The sequence below is a fragment of the Coturnix japonica genome, chromosome 3, assembly GCF_054131305.1.
Source record: "Coturnix japonica strain WE chromosome 3, WE-NBRP24, whole genome shotgun sequence".
In the NCBI taxonomy this organism is placed as follows: Eukaryota; Metazoa; Chordata; class Aves; order Galliformes; family Phasianidae; genus Coturnix; species Coturnix japonica.
This window is the reverse complement of record NC_140665.1, coordinates 53,700,806-53,728,761: the sequence shown is the minus strand read 5'-3', so window position 1 is coordinate 53,728,761 and position 27,956 is coordinate 53,700,806. Positions and strand designations below refer to the sequence as shown.

Genomic DNA, 27,956 nt, shown 5'->3' with positions numbered 1-27,956 from the left:
TGCTTTTGACCTAGTGCTCAGTAGGCTTCACACACACTCATTAGACACTACAGGACACCAACAGTTTAACCAATATTTTAATATCTTTCCACTTAGATAATAGAATGTTTTGTTGTTGTTTTTCTCCAGTAATATTTGTAAAAACTATACTTCACCATGGCTCCAACTCAGCTGTCCTTGCACTGCTATTCTGTGACTGAGCTTTCACACATTTTGCATCCTTTTCATGACTATCTGAAGTAGTTACAGGATTGCACTTACCTTTGTCACTGCTGCAGTGTTGAGTAAACTGTTACTGGTGCAGCCAGGAAAATGCAAGGGGACTTTCAGCTGCAGGGTCTCTTCCATGCAGTGGCAAAGAGGCCTCTTATAACAGCTTGTTATTTATTGGGAATGTAGTGCTCAGACAAAATTCTGGGCAGGTCTTTGTTTTTTATTGGAAAATTTAAAATAATGGAAATGAAAGTTTTCCACATCTATGGGAAAGCTGGAAGTACATCTGGTCCAGAGCGGGATTGAAAGTTGGGGTGGGATTACTGCACATTACCCCCAGCGTGGCTTGTCCTTTCAGCAATGGGAACCTGAGGCCATTGAGCTGACTCCTGGAGGAGATTTCACCCTAAGTCACCTGAAGCTTAGGCACACAGCCCCACTGTTTGTGTAGCCTGTGTGTGCTTGGTCTCTTCTTGCTTCTTATGGACTATGTCAATAATACTTACATGTACCTTCATCAGGAGATTTTACTTAATTTTTGATGTGCGTGCCCTAATCTGTATCTTGCTGAGCCTTATGTGCACTGTTATATGCATTCCTGAAAGCAGATGGGTCTTGTAACACTCATGAGGTTGCTGTGAGTGCTGATGACTCTTGGACCAGAACAGAAAAAATAAGGCAGCCATAAGCCAGCCAGCTCACCAATCACCTTGATGTTTGGTGGAAGAGCTTCTGCAAGAGTTTAGGTTGTTTTAGATGACACTGGATCTGCACAGCTAAAAATCCTGTGTTATGATGACAGCTTGCCTGCCCTTTGTACAAAAAGTCCAGCAAGATTTTGACACTAGTTCCCTAAAAGCTTACAGTGTAAGAAAGTTGTGGCACAGTTTTGGCCAGAAGATAGCTGAAGTCCCAAAGTAGCTAAATTTCCAGTGACTTTAGTAAATCATGACCTTGGCATCAATAGTTTCTTTTCAGGTTTTAAACACACGCTAACTATATGAATAGGTGTTCTCCTCTGGAATTACAAAGGCGGTGTGTAAATGTGTGACAGTCTCAGAATCTGATCAGAACTGATTCAATCTTGCCAGAAGTAGAACTTTACCTTGGTCAGTAAGTTCCTTTAGTGCAGAACATGGTCAGGTGGTTTCAATGCTTTGAGACAGTAAATAAAATGGGATCATCTGGGTAGTCCAAATTACTATCAGTACTCCATCTGACCATGTCAGTCTTACTTCCTCTATTAAAGGCTGAGAGAAATGCCACTATGTGACTGCTGAGACAGTCAGTATGTTTTTAAAGTGTTTGCAGGTTCTTGGGCCTGGTTACTTATCTGCTAATGAGTATTAATCTACTCACCATTCTACCACAGTTCATTAACCTTTTAGGAAAAAATACTTATTTTATGGGAGCCATATAGCTAACCCTTCACAAGGGTTCAGTAATTTAGGATACATATGGTGAGCAATAACCAAGAGTTGGAGAGACAGAAGTCTCTAGCAGTCTTCCCCTGTGAGACAAACTCTTCCATCTCCTTGGCACCCAGTAGCTCTTTGCAGCTCTGAGCACATGCTGAGTATAGATAACAAGGACTGTGCACAGCATTCTGGCTTCTGTGCACCTCTTGAGTGTCAGAGTAACCTAGGGGAGGTGAGGGATTCTGGTTTGAAACAGATGGAGCCTGGTGTTCCAGTGAGTTACAAGCTACAACAATCTTTAATGCTGGCCATAAACTACCATTGAAAGAGCTCTACTAAGAAATAAGAGAGAGATTATCTTGTGTATAACAAAGATACCATGCGTCCCATCGTAGTGTCAGCATTATTTTTTCTCTGAGTCAGTCTTTTGGCAAAGGCTGCCTTGGTTACCCAGCTCTAGTAGATCTGTTCATTCTCCCTGTTGGGCAGTTCCACTGGCACCAGCTTCTCCCTGCGCTGGCTCATCCAGCACAAGGGGGTCTTTGTGTATTTACTGGAGAATAAAATACATAAACAAACAAATAAATAAATATGGCTATTGAGTGTCAGTAGGACGTGTTGCATTGGAGGACTGCCCCCACTCACCACCACCACCCCCCCACACACAAGCCTTGCAAGGCCCATGCTCCAGACCTCTGCCAGAAGAGTGTGGAAGCTATGCTGCCTTTTGGTCTGGGGACGGTAAAAAAGCAGGTACATATCCTCTTCAGATACATTAGGAGAGTCTGCTTTGTTTATATATATATGTATATATAGATAGATAAATATATATATATATATAACAATAGCTAAAAAGAACTGAAAAGGATGGGGGGATTATGAGCGTCACACTGATAATAAAAATTGAGTCCACAGAGTCACAAGACTCAGTAAACACATGCAAAAACTGCCCATCTAATAAAGTTATCCAAACTCATATGGAGGCCTGAAGTACTAAAGAGAGGTTCATTGTCCTTCCCTTTCCCTGTCTACAAGCCAAGGCATACAGCCCAAATGGGAGAGCAGGGCTCTCTCCTCCTCGAAAGGCCACTCAGCAAATGTGCTGGGGAGTCCAGCAGTCATTAGCGTTGCTGGGTCAGTCCACCCGCAGCAACAAAGTGTTTGCTTTGCCAGAGAGATTAGCATGTACAAGCTCAAGCCTCAAAAAAACATAACTTTTCCAAGCAGCTTGGATTCCCTTTTTGTTATCACCGAGAGGCTTTGTCTCTCTGGAACCACAGGGATGCAGTCATGCTTTGTACTTACTCTTTAGCCAGTTCCATGGATATTTGCTCCAACGAGCATCCTTTTGTCTCTGGTATAAACACAATAACAAAAGCAAGGGATGCCAGGCTCATTACCGTGTAAATGAAACACACCCAGGACAAACCAATAAGCTCTATAAAAGAAAGAAACAAACCAACAAAAATTATTTATTTTTCAAACATTATGTTTTCTGCTGCTATGTTTCTATAGGATACAGCCCCAGACACACAGGAGATGTTAGAAAGCAGTTAGGCTGTTATTCTTGGCTCTTTCATTGGTGCCTGGCTATAGTTTGAAATGTTCTTGTTGTTTCAGTCTTTATGAAGAAAAAAAAAAAAAAAACAAAAACCTAAGGAGTTTATATTGACCCATTTAGCATAAACCCATTGATTTATTTTGTTTGCTGTCACTTCGGATAGAAACAGTGAGCAACCATTGTTGCTGTTTCATGCCAGGGCACTGGGGGTCACAAGTGACTTGAAATTCCACCCATGTCTGGGTTTTTTGCAAATTCTTTCATGGAGCAATAAGAGCATTTTTCACACTGTGGCAGTTGTCTCAGTTAATCCCACCAGGCTGTCAGTTCCCAGAATTTCTGCTGCAAGCTGTGGGTTCTGCATCAAAAAGAGACCAACTCCTAATAGGGCCAGCCAAGAATTCAGGGTTTTGGGGTTGCTTTTTTGTTTTGTTTTGTTTTTAAGCTTAAGGGGGTAGAGAGGTCCTCAGGCGAAAGGAATGGACTCTGCCACTGCTGTCATATTCTTGGAAAGCTCCCCACACACAAGCTTCTGTATAGGCAGACCCTTAGTGTTCTTCCCTGCTAAAACTAAACCAGAATGCTGAGACACTTGTCAGTTGTATCATGAGCTAAAAACTGCAGCTGAAGCTTCTGTTCCAAGTGCTGTCTCACATATCAGATACCTGCTGGCCATACTGACCTCCACATAAATTTGTCTGAAGACAGATTTTCCAATTCTGCCATTCTACCCCACACAAAGAACTTGTAATTGCATACAGTTATATTTTCAGCAATCCAGATTACACCTGCTAAACCAGCAAGTTACTGTGGATCTGCATTCACTGTAACTGAGACCTGTGCAATGACTACGTGTGCATTAACAAGTAGTGCTGCATGATGGGAAAGCATGACAGGAAAGTATTTCAAGGTCAACTGGAATTCAAGATGCACACTGTGATTTTAGGAACATTTCCTTAGCTCTAGTGGGATGCCGGCCTTGACACGGGATCTACTACGCTAGTGTGGCTCAAGGTCTGAACATATGTTGGCTGACAGATAGCATTCATAGTGCATTTTCCCATTTGGGTTTGTTGAAAAGCAGTTCAAGACTGCTCTGTGATGGAAACCAAAGTGCCACCAAGTGTAGAAAGCAGGAAAAATTACTTCTGAAGAAGCTAAAGTGCTAGTGTAGACACGCTGAATTTAACCTGGCATATTTTTTCCTAGTTTTGATCAAAAGAGAACTTTCTCTCTCCCTCTCTCTCTCTCTCTCAGAAAATGCCAATGTGAAACTCATTTTAATCATAGATCAGACTTAATTTAAATATTCCATTTAAAAATATACCTAACAGGATGAAATCGCCTCAACTTTTTGTGAATCTGATAACAGTTGCTTGCCTGCCTCTTCATCTGTTGCTGAGTAATGTAGAGTTAAAGCAAATTTGGAATCTCAGTTCTCTCATATAGCTTGACTTTCATCCCATACTTTTTTCAGAGAAAGACTGTAAACCAAAATGCGCAAAACTTCCTATGAAATTAAATTAGAAAATAAATTTGCCAATCAATGAATTTCCTACTTGGCGTTTAAGCCTTTCCCTTGATTATAAATTACAGTATGATACTCTACTTTCTTGTATTAAAACATGAAACACTTTTACCTTCCTTTTTCTAACTGAAATTTGCTCAAAGTTGGGATAATCCTGCAAAAAATAAAGGATTGATTTCTATAGAATGGTTTCTCTCTCTCTCTCTCTCTTTTTTTTTTTTTTTTTTTTTTTTTTTTTTTACCCCTTGAGGAAAACTATATCTGGTCCAAAAAGCTGTGATCTAATATAGAGCAGAACTTTCACTGACTTCAGAAGGAGCGGGGCTAAATCCTAAATATCACATATTTTCATCTTACTGAGGAAATGGCTTTTTTTAAAATGGTCTGTGGGAGACACAGAATTGCTGCAGGCAGACTCAGAAACGTGTGGAGGAAATTATCATGACATCAATGTACAGCACCCAAGTAAGTCTCTGAGTTTGGCTTGTGGGCACAGTGGGTTCAATTTCAGCAGAGCTGTTTGCATAGGAGAGAGTTTATTTTATGTCCATGAGGAGATTATCAGCTCAGGAGAACACAGAGAAATCTTACCTGTGACAGTCAAAAACGTCAAAGAGATGAGAAGGTTTATTCCCCAGTTCATGCTAGATGTCAAAGCCATGGCCCGTCCCCTGATCCCACCAGGGAAAATTTCACTCAGAACCAACCAAGACACTGAAATGGAAGATAAAAAAGTTTAAACGTCTTTGAAAGGATGACTTGCTGTAACTTCAGATGGCTTCACTTGGAGCCTCCTGGCAGAATAAGGCAGTTTGGCCCCATGAGGGCCCACCCTGAGTAGTACCAGCAATGGGAACATTGCCACCTTCCACCTGGGAAACAGGAAAGGCTGGGAAGTAAGTGATCTCTGACAGCACATCTGCTCATGAAAAGGAGCACCATAAACAACTCAGTGACATAATGCTGATGTGGCCGGGGCAGCAAACCAAAGTAATCCCAGGCCTCAGAGCAGCACTGTGTGTTTCTTCTGCCTTATAAATCAGGCCACTGTGCTGTGGGATGTTCGCTGTTCCAGCTCTCTGCTATGAATCAGAGAGATCGCTGGGGGATAAATGAAGACAGACATCCTGATTTTTGGCTCCTTTGTATCACACCATAATGTAAGTGACCTCAGTGCTGGTGTTTCTGGTCAATAAAAAATTAATTAATATAGAACTGGCTGAATAGCAACCTTGGCATCAAGGAAAAAAAAAATGCCACCACATTTCTGCACCATTCCTCATTACTAAAACAAAGATTTAAAAGACCAACTCATCTTCTCTAGCTCATAAACAAGGTGAATTGGCACAAAGTTGCTCTGTGGAGAAGTCATGGGTCATCAGACAACCAGCAAAAGGGCAGAGAGCTAAATGCAGACAAAGTATATCTTCAGGCCCTTGGACATTATAAGTTGGTCCTCCGATACATGTTTTCTGCATGATAACAGATGGACACACACAGTTGTATTGTGAAACCTGACCTTCTGTGGCCAAGTATGTGTCATGCTGTGTTGTCCTTTTGAATGACTGCAGTGTTCCTGTGTGACTGAGGTGGTAAGGTTATGAAAGGAAAAATGCCATGGAAGAGACTATGCAGGACCAACTAAAAGGGAAAGAAACCAGGGCCTTAACTCAACAGAGTGGTTTCCAGCAACCCCAAATTTAGACTGCTTTGTAACACAGATTCAAATTCAGTAATAATGTTTGGAGATGAACCAGATTTATTTAGACATTCAGTTTTACGGAGTATTACAGTGAGCTTCCCTCCCATGCTGAGATCCACCTGGCATAGTGGTGATGTTAGCCCAGGAACAGGAGCAGGAATCAAGACCACAATGCATAAGAGCCTGATGCTGTTACAGAGACACATGCACATCATACACTGAAAGCTGTAGAGAGACTTCTATTTTGCTGACTTGGATCACAGCAAATTCAATACACTCTGCTGAGAAAGCAAACTTTCATCTAAATAAATGGTTTAGACTAAAGTTCTATGGGGTCTCTACAAATAATGAAGGGGAGGGGTGAGTAAAAAGAAACCTGATATTCCTCACTGTCAGGCCAACTTGTCTGGCTCCTGAGCAAAGTCAAGCCTTAGCAGTGCATGAGAAACTTGCTGCTGTGTTTTGCCCCCCTTCAGCATCAGGGCTGCTGAAGCACAGATTGTTAGCTACAGTGATACAGCACATCACTGCAGGAAGTGCCAGCTACAAAGCAACACAGAGAGCAAGCAAAATACAAATTCACTGTTTCTAGCAGTAGGTAACCAGCCTGTAGGCTTCATTGCCATAGGATATTATTGAAGCCAGAAGCTGATCAACACCAGAGAAACTGATTATACACCAAGACTGGCAAAGAAAATATTCATAGTTTAGGGTTAAAATAGACTGAAAGAATTCAAATTTGTTTTCTGCAGGGGACAAGCCAATCTCCAGATGACAGGGTTAGGAATACATTTTTTCCCTAGGAATTTTGCTCTATTTTTCCTCATTCAAGGGCTTTCTTGCATTCAAGCACTTGGCAGTGCCTGTTTGCAGAGGCCCTGAAGATGGACCATGTTCCACTGCTGTTAACGGGGCAAGCCCTGAGCTGGGTGAGCATGAGAGGCTACGTTGTACCACAGCTGAAACTGCGATTCAGCAGCAGCTCCAATGCTATGCACTTTTGCAAGGATAGATTGGCCCTTTCTGCCTTAATGTGATTCATCTGTGGGGCTGAAACATGGTGTTTTTCTATTAATAAACCAAAATTCTTGAGCATTTGCATCAGCTAGAGTAGTGCTTAGCCATTATTATTTCAACAGTCTATTTAGTTCAGGCAGGCTTACCAGATCTGTTCTTCATGTCTGCTAATGGTAGCTGCTTCCTTTGGCATGCCTCTGACCTCTGCTTAGCTGGCTAGGAGTGGAGAGGTTTATTTCCCCGAGAGAAATAGCAATTGTAGAAATCTGACACTTATTACATTCTGTTTATCCCCTTCCCCAAGCTAAGGCAGCGATAACGATCGATTCTTTGCTTTTAGCACCTCTCTGGGATTGTTTTCACTATTTGTACTGTTGCCAAAAAGCAGCAGCTGCTGTAGGTACAGAGGGATGTGGCTTTCTCCTGGGTAGCCGGGAACTAGGCTCTGCTGCTATTCACAAAGGCTGTTGCTACCTTGTGCACGCCTGCCTCAGAAATGTAAGCTATACTCTCCCATAGTCTCTGCAGAGAGAACTGGCTTCTGTGCCTCCACCAACCTAAACAGCTGCATTGCACAGGGGAAAACAGCCCTTCCTTGAAACCAGGGTCCAAATAACATCCCCTCCCACCACCACAACCACCTCTCTGTCTTCTAGGGAATCCAACATTACTGCAGAAAGACACTGCAGTAGGAACCACACTGCACACAGAACAGTTTTCAGTGACTGATTCAGCAGCCCCAGCTGCTGTTGGTGGGATAGAGCCCAGCACAAGTCTCTATGCACAAGGATTTGTTCATGCAAAGGCTTCATATAGCACTCTCCTCACTGACCTGTGGGGAAATTGTACAGTTTGTACAGTGATCTCTTATCTGGAGAAGAAAATCCACCCACTGGTGGTTTGTGGACATGGTTAATTCAAAGAAAACATTGGTCTGCATTAGAAGGCTTTTAACTGCTCCAGTATCACAGAAACTCTTAGCACTGAAGTTCCTTTCCCAGATGGGAAGAGCAGAGGATGAAGGTACAACAACCACTTGACTAGGATTGGGACATTCATCTCTATACAAAGTACAAGAGACTGTGAAGGAATAATAATTACAATGGTGGAGGTGGAAGATTTCAGCCACTCCCATTCAGACTGTATAAACTGCAAGATGAGGTACACTGCTGGGCCTACATTTAGTATGGCATAGATTATGTCTCATTTTAGCAATACATCAGATAATTAATGAGAGAATAAAAATGTATCGTATTTTAAAGCTGCGCGGGTGTTCAAGGTGTAACTGTCACAAAGATGCTCTATTTTACTGGCTGTAACATTTCAAAATCAAAATTATTGTAGAAATGAAAAAAATCCATCATAATATTTCGTTTTGAACGGAGAACAATATTAGAAAAAGCATGATTTTTGTAAGGAAATTAACAGGGCAATTGGAGTGAGAGCTTTAGTGGTGGTGTGGAGAATGTTTATTGGAGGCTTAAAAGGTAGATAACTGAATAAAATTAAAGGAAATAGCACATCAAAACAACTGAGTGGAGAAAGCTGTTAGAAATACAGTAGTGCCTCCCATAAATGTGGTAACCCTGATTTGGACATGTTGTATGAAGGTCTGTTCAGCTCTGAGCTATAAGTGTCAAATAGAAAGTCATGGAATTAGCCTTGAACAGGGCAATAAGGCAGATGAGGACTCCAGCTTAGAAAAGGCACAGTGGAGGGAAATAGACCTGAAGCATACACCATTGTGAATGTGAACAGGAGAGAGGTTTACATTGCTTTTCAGAAGACACAAACCAGGAAAAGTCAGCAGGGACAGCTGTTAGGGAAGACAGGAGGATATGTTTCTCCTGGCAATGCTTATTTTAACTGCAGAGCTGACTTGCACAGGATGCTTCATATGTGAAAAATATTATTGAGTTAAAATTATGAAATGCTGGATATTAAAACAATATTTCTCTATGCTTGTGGAAAAGAATCCATCAGGACTATCAAACAACAGTAGAAATAAATCTCTAGCATCGAAGCCCCATAATTATCCAGAAGGACTTGCTGTGCATGTTGCAGGTGCCTTCTCTTTATATGTTCCCCCAGCACCTGCTGCTGGCTGTAGCTGGAGATGGTTAATGGATTGAGAGACCCTTTTGTTTAAGCCAACAATATAATGAGTTTTATATTAGGTCCATAAGTAAAGAGGTGCCTTAGACCCTTGTGTGATTTCTTCCTCATTCCATCTACGCAGTGAGTAATAAACAATAATAATAATAATAAAAAATCTCAGACTTACACCAGAGAAGCAAAACCATCTGAGAATATCTAAGCAATGATGTAAGGTCGAGTGTACTCAACATTCAAGATACATGAATGAAAAATGTCATTGTTTTGTCCTTATTCCTGCCAGGAGGTGGAAGCAAATTGGAAACTGCTCAGCAGCTCTCATTAATGAAATATCAGATCCATTGCTATTCATTTGCTGCTTAGCATTTTTTCCTTTCCTGTACCTGTATTGTGTGAGATCAAGCTCTATGTGGTGAAATTTAGAAGCAGCTGTTGGAATTATTGAAAGAATTCAAGCTGCTGAGGTACAAACTGGAAAGAGATTAAGTAGGTTTACAGCGTAGCAGGGAAGTAGGCAAAAATATATAATGCTCTAGAAGGAGAGGACTGTAGCAACCAGTGGTCCAAGTGGAGAGGAGGACGGGATTATCCCACCAGCAATGCAGGCAAGCCCTCTAAGACCATGTAAAAATAATTAATAATAATAATAATAATAACAACAACAACAATAATAGTAATAATAATAATAATAATAATAATAATAATAATAATAATAATAATAATAATAATATAAGCAAGAATGCAAGCAAGCAACAGTGGAGCTGCCATGAGAAGAAGAAATCCAAAGGACGTGTCTTTACCAAGACCACATGTTTTTCCAGGCTCGTGACCTTCCCTGAGACTTCCACGTACCTGGTTTCTGGACTAAAATTCTGCCTGCACTTTTTTGTCAGAGACCAAATGAAAGACCTTAATGAAAGCCAATTGTCTCTGTGGCACTGCCCCAGAAAGTGAGACTGAAGTGGCTGCTCAAAATTAATTGCTGTCAAATACAGAGTAAATGCAAGGCTGTATTCCTTCAGAGAGCAGGTGGGCAGCCAGCAGGGTGCGTGCTACTTCTGTGTCCACATGGAAAGGAGCTGAATGCTTCTACTACTGAGGGACAGGGAAGCCAGGAGAAGCCACAGCTGACCTCATGCCTCTGTCTGGATCCCATCCCTGCTGCTGAAGATAACATATATGTCATTCTATGGCTTTTGAGGGGCTGTAAAGTTCAACTATTCCTACTCTCCAAGCAACTTTACAGCTTCTGGTTGTAAGAAGCCTAACACTGCTGATGATATAAAGGAGCTAGTATGGCAGGGCAGAGCTTAGATTCTTTGTATTTTCTTCTGATATGGTACATTTCTATTTCTAATGGCTAACCCTTTAGGTTGACTCAAGTATCATGCATTAATACAAGTGCGACTTTTTCTCTGAGGATGTATTAGAGTACATAAAAATAATTCTTCACAGTCCAAACTATTTACATTGCTAACACATGGACCAAACAGGCCTCACAGTGTTACAGGGAATTAACCCTTCACTCTTGTCTCCTTCAGTTCATATTCAAACTGCAGGAAGGTTTTGGGGAAGGGACTGTGAGACCAATGCACTGGCTCTTTCTCCTACTGCCTGGGACACTTGTGGAGGAGGGCAGCAAGACATACATCGCCTCTATTTTTGTCCCAGCATCTTTCTCCCATAAACTGTTTATCACTGTTGTGATCTTGCATTTAAACTTGCATTTCAACACATATTTTTATTTACTATTGCAATTTTAATCTCTGTGAACTTGAAAAAATATATATTTCCTGTTTCATACAAGAAGTTCAATATTTTCTTAGGTCTGTTTCTAGTGATACTCAATTACTGTCCATCTGCTTGCAGTTTCAAAGGTGTCAAAAACAAGAAGACTTTTCTTATATCAGTGATTCCTACCCAAATGATTACTAGTCAAGAACAGAGAGGTGTATAAGGATCTAAGAGTAATGAAATTGTCTCAGTTGATGTGATTTGAGGCCCATCTTGCCCAATAACAGTGCATCAGAAGGATGCATCACAGCTCTAGTGTAGACAGGCATATCATTATCTACACCTCTTTTCAGGTCCCCTAATAGAAGCAGATTTAAGATGACATACAAGATGACAATCCTGTTTGTAAATGGATTTCACATCCAGCATCCCTGTCTCTCATCCTTTGTTGTGTAGACACTCATATGTACCCATCAAGACAGAGTAGCTTGAAGAGCACATAGGAAGGAAAAAAAAAGGGAGAGAAAAACATGAAAACAATCTTTCAAGAGATAATATGATTGACTATAATAAATCACATACAGTCATTCAAAATGGTCTTTTAATTAAAAACTGAAATGTGTATTCCTGCTTGTAGGTGTTTATTTGTTCAGAATATTGAATCCAGGATAATCCTGTAAGGCATTTGCAGAGCAATGACTACAGAAGCCAGAGGCCCCAATCCACAAGGAAACTGCACATGAATTAACTCATATTTTCACATATTTCTCTTCTGAAAGTATCAAGGGGAGAAATTACCCAGCAGGGTGGGGTAAATGAACCTGTTTTTCTAGTATTCAAGGACCTATGTTGGGCCTTGGGAGGTGCACAACAGAAAAGTGCTGTTGGGACATAATCACTGGGGGAAATTTAAGCTTTTGTTCTTGCAAAACAGAGATTTGTGTACACACATCAGAAAGCTCCCAGTGGAAGGGATAAGAAGCCTTCTAAAATAGAGACTTATTTACTGACAGCAGTCCATTTTTTCAGTCTCTCTCTATTCACCGCTGCTCATGCTTTGCTTCGATTTGTGCTGGAAGGAGAGAGCAAGGAGGAATTTTGAAGACTCACCCACCACAAGACACCTTTCAGTGCTCCTTCATTCGTAAGATCAGGTTTTCAAACGAAACAGAAACTGGGTGCCTTCTTGTGCTCCCCTTCTTTTTGAGGAAATCTTCCATGTTTTCCTCCCAGATATCAACAAGCTCCAGGAACTCAGATGCCTAAGTGAAAAACCATCCCCTAACTCTACGCAATGCCTTACCCACCAGGCCATCCTCTGCACTTTGTCTGCTAGTCTCCACCATTCTCAGCACTGCATGTAAGTTATGTGGTGATCCATTTTTACTTTGCTGGTATATATTTTTTTCATACTTTATTACTCAGACTTTAGTTTGATGGCCTCCACAAGTGATATAAAATATTGTCCTTGCATGCAAAATCCTTCTTACAGTTCTAGCTTTTTTCACAAAGATGGCCCAGGATAAGGTTGCATCTTAAGTATTTCTCCCAGCCCCTTCTCCCCATGGAAACTAGATATTACGAAGCTTGACATATGCCCTATGAACATTTTCACAGATCTCATTGTAACAATGATCTTCCCTGCAAGAACATGCTCAAGGAAAACTAATGTAAAATCTTTCATTATCTTTGATATGACTATCAAAGGTCACTATTATTTACTGAAAGCTTAGATGTAACACTTGGCCTTCAACATAAGAATGGCAAATATGCCTGATAATAGACAGCTTCGATGAATGCAGGAAAACTTCTACATGATAGTATTCTAGATTCACTTGACAGTGCACCACTTAGCTCTTAGCTGAAGATAATGTCCCGGAGGAACAAACAGGGTCTCAATGCCTTCCTTGCAGTGAGGGGCCCAAAACTGGACACAGTACTCAAGGTACGGCCTCACCAATGCTGAGTACAGGGGGACAACTGCCTCTCTGCTCCTGCTGGCCACACTGTTTCTGATGCAAGCCAGGATGCCACTGGCCTTCTTGGCCACCTGGGCAGGTGACTTCCCAGGTTTCAACTGTGCACCTCAATGTACAGCCAAATTTCAGTGTAATGGTTAAGTAAGACTATTCTGTTCCTTGTAAAATGGAGCTCAAAAAATAGCTAAACACTTGCTGGCTTTGCCATGCTTCAGTAATGCAAAAACATCCTTGCCTAATGACATTTTTCACACTTAAAATGGCCTCCCAGAATTGTAGACCCCAGTAAGTTAGATAAAACTAACCCATTTGGCTGATATTTTAAGGAACACCCCCATCCCCCACCCCTTGCAATTTGAAATTCAAGAATTCAACATCGAGCTATCCAAAATTATCTTAAACTGGCTTGTACTTCACTTCTCTTAATCATACCAAGAAGATACAAACTGATTTTTCAAAGAAGTGACATATTAACAAAAGGGTGTTGATAAAGCTTGTTCAGGGCAAGGCAACAGAATGAGTGGGCAATTGACAATCCTTCCTTTATTTTTCATTGTGACATGCCTGTATTTCTACTGCAGCTTGGTGCAGAGAGTGTGAAACAAAGGCCACACAAAGTAACGCTTGAATAACACAAGAATAATGAACCAGATAAATTCTAGAGGTGTCATATTCAAACCATGTGTATGCATGCATTAAACTATGATTCAGTACAAATGGGAAGTTCTGGGAATCTTCTCTTAAAATAAAGAATCCAAGACCATTTTTAATTAAGTAAAATAAGACTTTCTATACTGATTCACAGTGCAATATTGCCATTTCCCAGGTTTATTATTCTGGTTTGAATCCAAGAAAGCATTTAAGCATTTGCTTATTTTTGAGCACTTGATTTAATCCCCATTGCTATCTCCTTTTCCAAAGCAAATGACAAAACAATGTGAAACTATTGCTGTTCATTTCTGTGAAATGTAAGGCTGAGCCACAGATGCTCTGCAAAATGTAGAAGCTGAAAAATAAAGCACTGCAAACAAATGTTGTGCAAGTCAATGCCGAGCACGAATGCCTGTTAATGTCAAATTAATGTGCACTATAAATTAATACAATAGCCACATGTTTTGTAGAAGCCTGAAATACTGCTCTAACATCAAAGATACTGATGTGAATTCTAATCTTTCTCCTGTTAGTTTTCCAAGTTAGTGCAAGGCCATATGGCTTCCAAAACAGGGACAACTGACTAAGTCCACTGAGAGTTAATGTTTTCATAGTGATGGCTCTCTTTCCCACAGTGTTTTCTAGTTTCTGGTAGGGCATTTATTGGCCTAGTATAGGTCCAGGAACATTTTGTTACAGAGAAAAAAAAACAGCCCTATACAGTCTGGATCATAAACATGACAGGAGACATGACCTCTGTGGTCAGGTCTCTGGGCTGTTCAGTGTCATGTGTGAAACCAGCTGTTCTGGGTTTTCTTAGAGATACATATAGTAACTGAGGAGAAAGACAGAAAAGGTTTTGCATTTAACTGCAGTAATGAATCATGTCTTCACACAGATAGCCAATTCATCTAAAAATCACAGAAGCAAAGTCCAGTAGACCAAATTTGTTTCCAGCATGATTCTCCGGACTTCCAAAGAAATGTTCCAGGACTGGGTTCTGGCATGTTTAATACAGTAAAATATGTAAAGAAAGACAACCACATAAAATAAAATAAGGACAGTGATAGACTGAAAAAGGGACCTCATTTCCTCCACAAATTTCACTTTTCTTGAGAATCCTTGAACTTTCATCATTCTTCCATCTCCCCCATCGTTTCCGGCACAGGTATAAAACTTTGCATTTGAAGGATGTTAACAAACCACAGCCAAATGTAGACAAAACAAGTGGGTTTCACATGGAAATGTAATTTCACAATCTAATGTCTCAAGCACCCCAACTTCCCTCACTAACCACTGAGCAAAGCAGTGCTGCTGCAGAGATGAGGTCAGGGAGCAGGGATCTGAAAGTCCTCCCATAGATGGAGAGAATATTTTCCTTTGCTAATTATCTGAGGAATCTGGCTTACATATCAATTAAATATCCAAGCAGGTTGTACATTCCCTTTCAGGAAAAAAAAATCTCAGTTTTAAAGCATCCATTCAAGCTGATATAAATTAAACTCTGATATACTCAACATGGCAAATCTTCCCAGCTTTAAACTAGGAACAGGCATCTGTCAACTTAAATTAGGGCTTCACCTACAAAAAAGCTTGTCTTCACTGATGTCCCCATGTGGGGTTTGTTCTTCCTGGGGCTGACAGCCCCACACAGAAAGCTGCATGAAGATGATGCATTTCAGTAGGGCTTGATGTAAAGTAGGGTCACTGCTCACTCTTGGGGGTACATGTACTAGAGGACATGAAACTGCAGGCTCTTGTATGGGAGGAATTTCAACAGCATAAATTAGAAATCCAAGAGCATCTTTGTAGTCTGCCATCTTTTCCTGGGTCCCATACACCTCATATTTAACTTATTCCACTCTTCAGGAGATCTTAATACCGAAGTACTAGTTCTACAAGTAGCTACTTACAGGAGTTTTGATGGGGCTTTAAAAGCTATGTGGGAAAGCAAAGTTTACTCTAAGTTCTAAATCTTCACTTTGGTCTTATTACTCATTTATTTGTCTGCTACAAAAAAACAGTAAAAAACACTTCTTTTATATCTGTCTCTATGTGGGCTTTTCCTTTGTGCCAAGCCCCGAGACCCAGAAGACATTCCTTCAGCTGCAGGCACTGGTCTGTTCTGGGAGCATTACATGTGTGCTATTTGGGCTTTGAATGCTCAGGGTTGGGGCATCCCAGAAGATCTGAGAAGTCTCCTAGAAGAGGATCCTGTGATGGCCTTCAAGATCAGAGCTCTGAGAGTTCAGCCCTGGGCTCTGGAGAGCTGCACAAAGCTCACAGATATGTAGTAATAGCACATCTCATGTCCCAGTTGCACAAAGAGATAAATATCTATGGACTTTATGATTCTACACAGTTTTGAGGATGAATATTCTCAAGAAAATACCTCTCAGTCCCACTTGTATGTACTTCCACTGATTTGCATTCATATCCTCCACAGAGCTGATGCAGTTTGCACCAGCTAATTATCCTGAAGTTCACTGGCCAACTGCATAAATAATTTAGCAGTTACACAGGAACCTGTTCCAATGGCTAGCAGAGGAGGAGGAAAGAGCTTTTCTGAGCAAGATACCAGTGCTGCACACCCAATACGAATACATGCATTCAACATCTGTCTCTCAATTAAAGCATTCCCCACTCCACAGCAAAAGAAACCTGTGAGCAGCACTAAGCCTCCTCCCTTGAACTGCATGCAGGGCTCCTGTGCTACTCGTAAGAGATGCTGTCCAAGTCCTGTTTTACTCTCACTTTTCATTTGCTAGAACAAATTTAGGCCTAGGAAACAGATGCCATTTGGGTGCAGACTCAGTTAATGTTACTTTCTTCTCAGTGCAGGACTTGCTGGAACCCTTCTGGTTTTTGCAGGATGAAGAGGATTAGCTTCACGGCATATTGCAATTCTGTATTACACATTATTACGTGTGGTGCTACAATCTCTCTTTCACCTACTTATTGGTGAGATCACCCAGTGCAAGGATGTGGGCTTATGCTCTCAAAGATCTCTGTGGATATACAAGAAAATGTGGAGACAAGTTGTCCACACGTGTGATACTTAGCTTCTGATCCTGAATGGCACAGAAGGAGTAAATGAGACAGATCAGATCTTTGGGAAGAAAATACAACACCCAAACCTGGATATTGTTTGTTGGGACAGTGAGGGAAGCAGCATGGTTCTTGACATTCATTCTGTTTCAGAAAGGCTAAAGGTCCAATTGTTAAGAATGAAAAGTCTTGCATATGCTCAGTTCAACTCCAAGAGTCCCACAATTACAGATTTTTATTTATTTATTAGCTTTCTTCAGTGATAAATTGATGACTACACTAATCTCATTCGCTTGCACTCACAGCTCCCTGTGCAAGGCATGGCAAGTCTACTTCTTTGAGGCTCAGATTTCCAGTGGTGCCAGCTGCCTCTCTGCAAACAGCCACGGAATGCAATGTAGGGACAGACCTTCATGTTCCCCACTCTTCATGTAGACTGAGATTTCTCATAGTCTCTGTAAGTGTCTTCCATCTTCATATGACCTTTCTGATGTACAGAAAAAGGCAACTCAAACAAGGCTAGCTGGCAAATAAGATCCCTTTGCTAGTAACTGCCTGGAAATGCCTCTGCAAACACCCCTGGAGAGACAGCATGTGCTGCTCTGCAGCATAATGCAACCCTGATTTGTTGCACCTACAAAACATCCTTAAGATTGTGTGAAATTGAGTGTGAACAAGCAGTAGATCCCATTTCATCAAGCATAATAAATCCAAAACAGAGCAGCAAAAATTCTCCTTTCATCTTGCCTAAGGGTTAGTGATACACAGAACACCCTGGAAACAAAAAAGTGACTATGCAGATGCTCACTAATCTCTGAATTCTTTTGTAATGCAAAAACAGCTTTTATCTCTCACTGTCTGTTTATGAGCACTCACCAGTGTGATGCCTGAGTGCTTTGGTAAATGGCAATGAATACATTCAGTGTATGTTTCATTCATTAAAATCCATCTACTTCATGTAATTTGGGGATAAATGAGAAATAATGGAAAAACACAGCATTTACAAATTTTTGCTGTGTACATTCAGACAGTAACTAATGCTTTGACTAGAATCCCAGAAAAGGAAGGGAGAAAAAAAGGAAAAAGTAATTTATAAAACAATAATAGAGCTCAGGTTGTATGATCTGCCCTAAGAAGGGTGCACCATTTTCCTAACGGTGCTACACAGATTCCCCTTTATCCCTGTAGAATGTAGCGCAGCAAGAACACCAAATAAAGTGGCTGAGTTTGTTCCAAAAATGGACCGGTAAGATGGAGAGAAAGCACAAGAACTTCCCTGTGATTTGTCCAAAACAGCCTGATTAAGATCTGTAGATCACACAACCCTAGTACTGCCACCACCCTACCCAGCAAATATAAGAGACACTAACAGAAAATCCAGAGGTGGGGGCTGGCAGTACAACTGCCTACCAAGCATCAACCAGCTGTAGCTCAGTGAGTGCTAGAAGCAGTGCTACAGCCTTGATGCCTCCTTCCTCTGCAAAACAGGTGATGGCAAACAGTCTGGTCTAAGTTGAATAACATGAATAAGTTAAAACTGTTTACTTTGTAGAGGCTAAGGGGGCCCACTTACTCTTCACACTAAGAAAGGCACACTAAGGATAAGAAATCTAGGCTTTCAAAATACATTCAGGAGTTTGGACTCTAAGCAGTGGATACTGAAGGCTGTATATGAGATAGAAACCATGGCCTCCTCCCCAACTCAGCCTATGCAACCACAAGAGAACCTCTGCAGATTCCAAAAACTTCCTGATAGTCTTACCATTGCATTTTCTATAATTGCTAGTTTAGAATGAACACTGTATTTCTGTGTGCCTGCACATAGAATTGCCCATATGTCCCCTGAACCTTACCTTACCTTCATTTCACTTCATTTTGCTTTCCTTTGCTTTACATAAACACACCATGGCTTTAGCATATATGATTTTATCAAGCTGGAGCTGAAACAGTGCCAGTTTGCTGTTTAAGAGCACTTTCTCAGTAAAGAAAAAGGTCAGGAAACAAACAGTGGCCTCAAAGGTTTCTCAGATTATCCTGGCAACACACCTCGGTTTCCATAGCCATCAGGGAAGTGGACATTGTTACCAACAGAGTCACACCAGGACAGCCCAAATGACCAGGAATGCAGTTACAGCCAGGTCAAAAGGAAAGTAGCTTACAGCAACGGTCTAAGCCTGAATCTGTATTCCTGCCCTCAGGGTCATTAATTCTGTGTTCGAAATAACCAAGAAAAAGCTCAAGCAACGTTTATTTTCAGGGCTGCAGCCCTGGTTTTAGGCTCATATCACTGAACACAGAATCTAACCCCAACAGGGTCTGCAAGAGAGAGAACAATGCTGCAGTAACAAGGCCAAGCTTGCTGCCCTGGCAATGAATGTTTATCTCACATGGCTCTCTCATTGAGCAATGTTTAAAATAAATAAATACTGCAGGGGAGTTGCTATTACTGTAATTGTTGGGCTTTATTCTTGTTAAAGCTTTTTATCATAATAGTGCAGCAGTACAGTGTGTTTGCAAGTCAGGTTTGAGCCAGAGCACAGGAGCACATAAAGTCAGTTACTAGATAATGAACTCTGTGCATGTGTTTTTTTGCAACATAGCTTTAAAAAAATCAACTCCTTCAAATACAGTAATATGCAAGTGCTATTGAAACAAACTGAAACAAAACAGAATGAAGAGATTTAGTTTCTGAAACCTGGGAATGGCACAAATGTTCAGGAGAAGGTTGCACAGCAGCCCTCCTTCATGTTCTTCCATTTGTGCTGTTTTGCATGGGTAGTAATGATAATGCTGCTGGTTTGCTCACTAACTATGATGCTTTGAATTTCTCCACTATATCTGAAGACTGTTACACAGTCAGGATGCCAGATCTTCAACTGGACTAAGGCACGTTGCCTTTTCATGGATCTGAGGGTGCCTTACCATGCAGAGACCAAGAGCCCTTCATTGCCTTAAGTTTATGGATTAGCAGCAGCAAATGTCTATATCTTAACCCTCCCAGTGTTAAAGAAACATCAGAACATGAAGAGGAAAAACAGACAGAAGCACTGAAACTTTTCTGTACAAGTCTTACACCAGTTTTTAGCTTCACTGAAGGTAAACAATTAGTTCACCTTCAAGGGAGATAAATCCAATAATTTCAGTGGGTGGGATCTCCTTGTAAAAAGCACGCTCTAGGCCTATCGGGACAGTCTGCAATAATACAGTGCACATTAGCAGAAAACACTGCTTTGCCCATGTGGGAAACTGCCTGGTGGGCATGGCATCCAAGCACTTAGTTTACTTGTAAATAAATAATTACAAAGAAATGCAGAAAAGAAACACTTACTTGGTCCAAGACCTATGGAAAATGCAGCAACATAAACAAGCAGGCTGGCCAGTGAGACCCATTTCAAGACAACGGGAACCTCCCCACTCTCTGTGTGTGACCCCATCCTGCTTTTGCCTCCTGCTGGGGTGGTTCTGTTCAGTTTTCCTATCCTGGTGACATCAAGGTTTCTCTGTATGTCGAATAAGAGTCTTTCTGGCAAAGCCATACTAGAAAAGAGGTCCTTGAGGCTCCCATTGGTGACACCAGTGAGGTTTCCTGGTCTCTGATAGGTATCCTCTGGAGACTGGCTTCTACAGATATTGGTGAAATTCATGTGTATATTACGGTTCACTAAGCCCATAGTGACCAATGATACTGCCATAACAGAAGAGCCAATACACAGAAAAGTTTTACTTCCAACCTTATCTACAAAAACTGTGGCTGGAACTGTGCTGACCACTTTAACCACACCAACTCCAGTAGAAGCCAAGCTGGCAGCTTCATTGCTCTGAAACCCAACTGACTTCAAAACAGTTGATGCATAAAATAAAATGTTAGGTTGCCCAGTTGTTTGCACAAAAAAGACTAGTGTGAGCCCTACCAGCATTCGGGCTCTCATGTTGTTCTTTGAACGAAACAGGTCCATGAAACTATACTGATGTTCATCTTTCAGGGAAGACTTGATAACAGTGAGTTCTTTAGTAGCATCTGAAGTTTCCCGTAGTCTCTCCAGTATTTTTCTTGCAGCTTCATCATTATTTTTCATAACAAGAAAACGTGGACTTGGTGGAAGGAAATACATGGCAATAGCCTGCAAGACACCTAATGGAATTACAAGGCCGAACATATACTTCCAGCCATGAGATACGCTGGCAAATGCGTAATTTGAAATATAGGCAAAAAGAATTCCTATCACGATCATGAGTTCATTTAACGAAACGAGAAGGCCTCTTCTGTGCTGTGGGGCAATCTCAGCAATATACACACATGTCGCAATGGATGATAATGATATGGAAATACCTATGGCAATTCGTCCAACAATAAGTATTCCAAATGATTCATGAGGCAGTAAAATCAGACTTCCCATTACAAGTAGAGATGACGCAATAATAATAGCAAATCTCCTTCCAAAACGATCAATCAGGAATCCACCGGTAAGTGATGCAAATAAGGCCCCAAAAAGAAGGGAACTCACAACAATTTCCTGCTCTTTGCAAGAGAGTGCTAATATGCTACTCATCTGAAGAAGAGCTCCAGAGATAAGGCCCAACTCATAACCCATCAGAAGTCCACTTACAGCAGCAGTGGCAGAAGATAGTAAAGTAAATGTTCCACAGCCTGAAAAAAGAGGGAAAAAGAAATTAGAAGTGTAATTTCTTTAGCACTTACAAGCACTACTAAACATAAGACAAAACCAGTACTAAAAACTTTTAATAATTTACTTATAGGCAAAACATATAGGTACAAACAAACCCAGAAGCAGTAGCTGTATACTGTGCTATATGTATGTGTGTGTGCATAATTTTTAATTCATATAATGCTCCCATTAATTTTAATGCTTTTAGGTTTCTGACATCCCTAATCTGAAGTGAATAAGGTTTTGGTTGAACACTAAATAATTAAATCTTCTGTGGAATATCTTTGCAAAAGGCAACACTGACAATGCAATCTTTTGATAGGAAAACAATTTTTGCTTTGAGACATTCTCAAGGTAAGGAAAGTAATAATCTTCCAGCCAAACTGTTTCAACCTTGACTTGAATAAGTAATAAAATAATCTCTCGCCACTTATTAATTCCTTTGTTTCACCTAAAGATGTCATGACAGCTGCTGATATCAGTGTTTTTTCTTTGCCATATGAGGGTTGATGCATACAGCCAGGATATCTGAGGGAAACCAATCCCCAAGGTACAAATTTCCAAACTTTATGGGCTTTGCTCATCATTTTGGAATATCAGAAACAGATATTTCACATACTTAGGACAACCTCGATGTTAGGAATAAAAAACAGATGGCAAAAACATAAACCAAGTGGAGATAATATCCCTTTGAACCTCCACTTTAAAACAAACTCATTTTATGAAACTATGATCCATTGTTTATTGTTACAAGATAGATTTCACTGATCATGTTCTACTAACTGTGAAGCCTTTTGCACCCTAGACTTTGAGGATTACTTCAGCTTGTTGTTATTGGTCTTGTTCATTCTCCCAGCATGATTTTCCCCGCACCACGATGTTGGCTGCAACACAACTAGGAAAAAAGTGAACTGACTTCTGATTTCCTGCTTAGCTGAAGAAATCACATGTGCCTGAGGAGAGTAGCTTTTGCAGCACAACAGAGTCCACATTTCAGTTAACTCTCCTGCTATATGGTATAACTGAAAATTATACACAGACTGTTTATTTTTAGCTTGTTTTTCTAAGACATTAAGGTTCTCTGTTCATGCTGACTGCCTGAAGGGCCTTGCCAATAATTTTGAGTGCATTGGTGAGAATCAGCCTCGTTTGACAGAGGTTATTACATTCTGAGGAAAATCAGGCAAGTGGAGGAGGAGAGCAGCCCCAGCAGGATGTTTGCACTACTAAAACAAATAATGCCAGAGCCCAGGCCCCAACCCTGGAAGAGGGCCACAGATCCTATTAAATTGCTGGCAATTGTCTCCAGCATAGTTTTGCCCCATGCTACCTAGAACTCTGTTAACAATTCCTGGACGTGACCTGGTGGCACAAGGCCTCCATCACACCCTGTAGCCAGCCCACAGGAGTCTGAGTAATTTCAGAGTGTGGAAGAGATTAAGTGTCTGAATGTAACTGATACTTCCAGGGACAGTATATATGTGTAAACCTGTTAAATGTGTTAAAATAGGTACTGCCCATCAATTCTCCTCCCTAGCCACTGGCTGCTTCCTTTGAGCCATGAAGAAGCTCAGATGCAGCAACCCTATATCAATGAACATACCCAATGCAGCTTAGCCTGTTGCGTCCTGTGCTGAGCAGGCTGGCAGGTAGCAGGTAGAATCATAGCATCACCTAGGTTGGAAAAAACCTCCAAGATCATCCAGTCCAACCATCCACCTATCACCAGTATTTCCCACTAAACCGTGTCCCTCAGTACAACATCAAGTGTTTCTTGAACACCTCCAGGGTTGGTGACTCCATCACCTCCCTGGGCAACCTGTTTCAGCAACTGATCACTCTTTCAGAGAAGAAGTATTTCCTAACATCTAATCTGAATCTCCCCTGGCACAGCTTGAAGCCATTCTCCCCAACCCTATCACTAGTTACATCACCTACAGATATTATTATCATTTTCCAGGCAACAGAAAACTATTAAGTAACGGGAACCGAAATTGAGTTTAAGGATCTCCAGCAGAAACAAAGCAGCCTGGGCAGTGTCTCCTATTTATGCTTTGAACTCTGTGTTCTTCACAGCTTTTAATTCTTTAAATGTGCAGCCGTCTGTTTGGTATGGTTCCAGTTCCTTATTCAAAATGGCAGTGCCAAGACAAATATTTTAAAGGAGTCTGCCACCAGCACTATTCTTTACATCTCACACTGCCCTTTCCTCAACCCCTGACCCTTCAGAGCAGTGCAATGGAGGTGGTTATTGTTTTTTTAATCTGAGAGATTGCACAGACGGAGACAGAGCTTGGACACTTGGAAGTTGCTAGAGAAGCAATGTATGTATGACTTAAGCTTATACATAAGTTTTGCATCCTCAAGTAAAGCAGCTTGGTAAATGTCTTCACATTTGTTTTTCACTGTGTCAGCTAGTATCCTTGCTGGTAACACATGTCCACAGTGGTATAGAAGTAGCCATGGTCTATAGCTAAAGCAGAACTCTGAGTGGAAAGTAGGTTCTAAAACATGGATATCCAACCTTTTGGCTTGCCCAGGCTGCACTGAGTTGTTTTAGGCCACATGCACAAAATCTGCTCTGAAAGAAATGCCTCCTATTTATTTCCATGGAAACCATAACATATACAAAGTACACAGTAACATTATTTGATAGAGCAATCTACAAAACACTGTTTTTCCATATAGTCAGCGCCATTAGCTATGCATTTTTAGCAGTGATGAACAAGAGCCTGTATGCAGCACTCATAAATAACTGCAACAGCAAAGATGACCCACTGTTGCATTGCTGAAATGCACCACCCGCAGCATCACTGTGTTCACATCCACTGTTCAGTCTCCAAAGCTCCCTTTGACTTCAGGATATGTTTTGCTTTAATGTTTCAAGATAAAGCATGTTGCAGTAGTTGTACTCATAGTCCTTTAGCTGTCATTTTTAATGCTTCTGGCAGTTACAGGTTTTCCTTCCTTCCTTTCCTTCCTTCCTTTCTTTCCTCCTTCACTCCTTTCCTCATTCCATTCCTCCTTCTTTCCTTCCTCTGTCACTGGAACAGGCTGCCCAGGGAGGTTGCGGAGTCTCTTTCTCTGGAGATATTCAAGACCCGCCTGGACGCCTACCTGTGTGACCTGGTGTAGGGAACCTGCTTTGGCAGGGGGGTTGGACTCCACAATCTCTGGAGGTCCCTTCCAACCCCTACAATTCTGTGATTCTCTCTTCCTTCCTTCTTTCCTTCCCCCCCTCCTTCCTTCCTTCCTTCCTTCTCTTTCTCTCTTCCCTCTCTTTTTTCTTCTCTCACTCCTTCTTTAGCTTTATCCCTTATTCCTTTATCCTAAAATGTCTGTTCCTCTCATTTTTAGGAGATGCCTGCCAAGTGTATGGTGGTGTGCAGCCCAAGGGAAAATCTGTTTTAGTGATGGCTTCCACTGAAGACAGAAGTTTCTCCTCCTGCCGGCAACAAGCCCTGTGGCTAATCAGTGTGTGGCTGCTATGTGACTAGTGATTAGAAAGTCTCGTTTAGTTTTCTCATGTAAACAAAATGCTTTTTCATAACTGTTACTCAGGTCAAAAGCAGTGCTACTTGGCAAACAAACTTATCTTCAAGAACATTTTCTGGAACTGTTTATACTTTGTTCCTGAAAAAGAGACAGAGAACAGTTGCAATATAGCTGAGTGTGCTGCTGATGGGACAGGATGGGGCCAAGTTACTAAGGGCGTGCCCCTTTCTACTTATGTTCAAGCACAAACTTGGGAAAATACACTCTTTCCAAAGGCAAAATACTTGGTCTGCACATGTACTTCATGGGCATTATGGACAAACTGTCTGAGCCAAGGTCATCTAGTTTATCCATGACAAGTATTAAAACTACAGCATCTGTATGTGAAAATTTTAAGCTATTTTTAAGAACTCCTTTTTTCTGCATCCGAGTGCCAATTAACATACAAAAATTTTGCCTTGATGAAGAAATAGTGTTCAAAAGTCCCCGAACTGTCATCAGAGCAGCATTTTGCTAGTATGTAGCATGTGGATCACGTGATTACGCAGCATAAATATTTAATATCATATGTTGGGAATCACAGCATAATTGAATTGTGGATTTGTTTCTTGCCAAAGGTGATTATCCCATTTTCATGCCATCATGATCTTTGCTGCACTGCCACAGTTACTTTCTGTCTCATCCAGGTGCGCAGTGGAAAGAGATATTTGTTACCCCACCGATCTGTTCTAATGTCTGAGATTTATTTAGAACCAGTACTTGCTCAACAGATGCACTACTTGTATGAGCTAGGACAACTTTGAACCAACCATCCATCTAGAAGTTTGGTGTGAGATGTGAAATCGTTACTCTACAAAACCCTATAGGAAGAAATAAAGTGCTGCTTTGGGACAAAGATATGTTACAATCAGAGCCAGAAGATCTCATAAAATATTAATTTTACCCCAAAATAGCATCAGGGCCAAGTAGTGTCATAACTGTTTGACAAACACAGCTCTTGCTATCTGAGCATGAAAGACAAACCCAGAGCATTTATTATTATTGTTGTTGTTATTGTTGTTATTATTATTATTGGTAAACTGAACTTAGGAAAAAAAAAAAAAGAGGCAGAAGGAAGCTAATGTACTGCACATTTTCATGCATCTTAATTCCTACAGTGGTGAGAAATATTGTGTGCTTTAGACATTGTAACTTTGAGGAATGTATTGTGTGAGTAAAACTGATATTTCATGAACAAATAATCTTAGAATCAATGGAAAGAGGGCAATGCAGAGCCTGCACACCTTTCTTAGTGCTCTGACATGCATTTTCTTGATGTCAACAGGCAGCCTGGCTCTTCATTACATTAAATGGGATCTGGTGTTTTCTTATTTTCCAGTAAAATCACCAATTTCTTTTTATTCTTAGCAAGGTGACTGTGAATTTCTCAGGTTACTGCTTTAATTTCTGACGGTAAGGCCAAGCTCATCCACTTTTAACCATAGCTCTCATGCTACAGTAGCTTTGGTCTCAGCTTATTGTAAGTGCTGTGCTTCCCTTTGATAATGCCATCCTGTAACAATGTGCATTGCTCCCCCATACCCTAGGGTAATGTTAAATACATCTGCCTGCCTACTGGCTTTCTGTTCTTCATTAACCTCTGTTTCCTCTGCTTCCAGTTGTCAGCAGAAGCTGCTCGACTTGACTATTGCACTCCAACAAAGCATTTGATCCTGTGGTATTTGAGTATGCATGGGTCAGTCAGCTCCTTCATTTTTAAGTGAATAAAACTTGCTTGTGACATCACAGTCATTTCTGGCTTGCAATGGTACTTTCCCATTTAGGCACAGATGTCTTCTGTGTGAGAAAAGTCACATTCATGGGCCATTTCACTTGATCCTATTGGCAATAGAAGAGATCTGAGATGCAAAACCATGTGTGACTTACAAACACTCTCTGGGTGGAACAGCAAAGGTGGAAGAGCTATGAAATTCAGCTTCAGCACTTGAATATCTTTTTCAGAGGAAATTCTGCTGTGAATTCTTCTGAATGTCAGCATGGAAACCCTGCTTCTTCATTAAATACTTGGGTAGAAGAGACAGGAGGGAGCCCCTGGCACACCATCCCAAAAACTCCCCCTGTATGAGCGACTGTGATTCTCACATGGCCTTCCTGTACTTCTCCTGGGGGTGAATCAAGCATGCATGGGTCGGAGCACCACTTTTATCTTGGATGCAGTAGGTCCCCTGATTACTCAGATAACTGATTCTCATAATAGAAAGATTTACACAGCAGACAACTCATGCACAAACAATAGGGCTTGAGGGAAAACTACCACGTATGCCACCACTCAAAACTGCAGACAGTGTTTCCCTCCTCACTTGCTATTTCTCCATTCACACTGCTAGGAACTGGGACAGTGTGTGCCCAAGTCCACAGGCTTTGCTGCTGTCTTCCTACAACCCTGCGAGCTGCACACATGCTACTGATCAGCAACAGCTGGTGCCCGGTCCCGCCACCTTACCTGCTGCAGCTGGCAGCTGGTGGAGGTGCCTGCTGCCTCTGCCACCTTCCTCATCCTCCCCTGCTCTCATCGCCTGGCACTGCTGGCCCAGCTCCTCTGCACTCTGCATGGGTACCATCGTCGCCTCAGTTGGAAGCCTCTCAGAGGGTGGCTGTCCTCCTCAGACGGGCCAGGAAAGCCCAGCTGATTTTCGTCATCGCAACAAGTTGCTGGAGCCGGCTGAAACCAAATGCGGACCGCAAAGTGGTTTGTGCACAACTTTGTTGCTATTTCAGAAGGCTTTGCCCTTTCCAGTGACACAGGCTGTTGCTATTCTTGGGAGCCT

The 27,956-nt window shown here is 41.3% G+C and overlaps 1 protein-coding gene across 1 annotated transcript; it reads right to left on the bottom strand.

Moving 5' to 3' along the window:
• Positions 1–59: 59 nt before the first annotated feature.
• Positions 60–27,956, bottom strand: SLC2A12 (solute carrier family 2 member 12). The gene is made up of 5 exons (XM_015858445.3): positions 27,632–27,956; positions 20,295–21,614; positions 5,312–5,434; positions 2,937–3,069; positions 60–2,184 (listed from the first exon to the last, which is right to left on the bottom strand). Exons 1-5 carry the CDS (start codon positions 27,747–27,749, stop codon positions 2,088–2,090), a joined length of 1,791 nt encoding a protein of 596 aa, XP_015713931.2. The 5' UTR covers positions 27,750–27,956; the 3' UTR covers positions 60–2,087.

Bases quoted from the DNA above. Each gene is read 5' to 3' on its own strand.
- SLC2A12 (XM_015858445.3), bottom strand. From the start codon at position 27,749: ATGGTACCCATGCAGAGTGCAGAGGAGCTGGGCCAGCAGTGCCAGGCG. The intron at 21,615-27,631 runs GTAAGGTGGCGG...CTCTTTTTTCAG, and splicing joins CCAGCTGCCAGCTGCAGCAG to GCTGTGGAACATTTACTTTA. The intron at 3,070-5,311 runs GTAAGATTTCTC...TTTCTTTTATAG, and splicing joins GACGTTTTTGACTGTCACAG to AGCTTATTGGTTTGTCCTGG.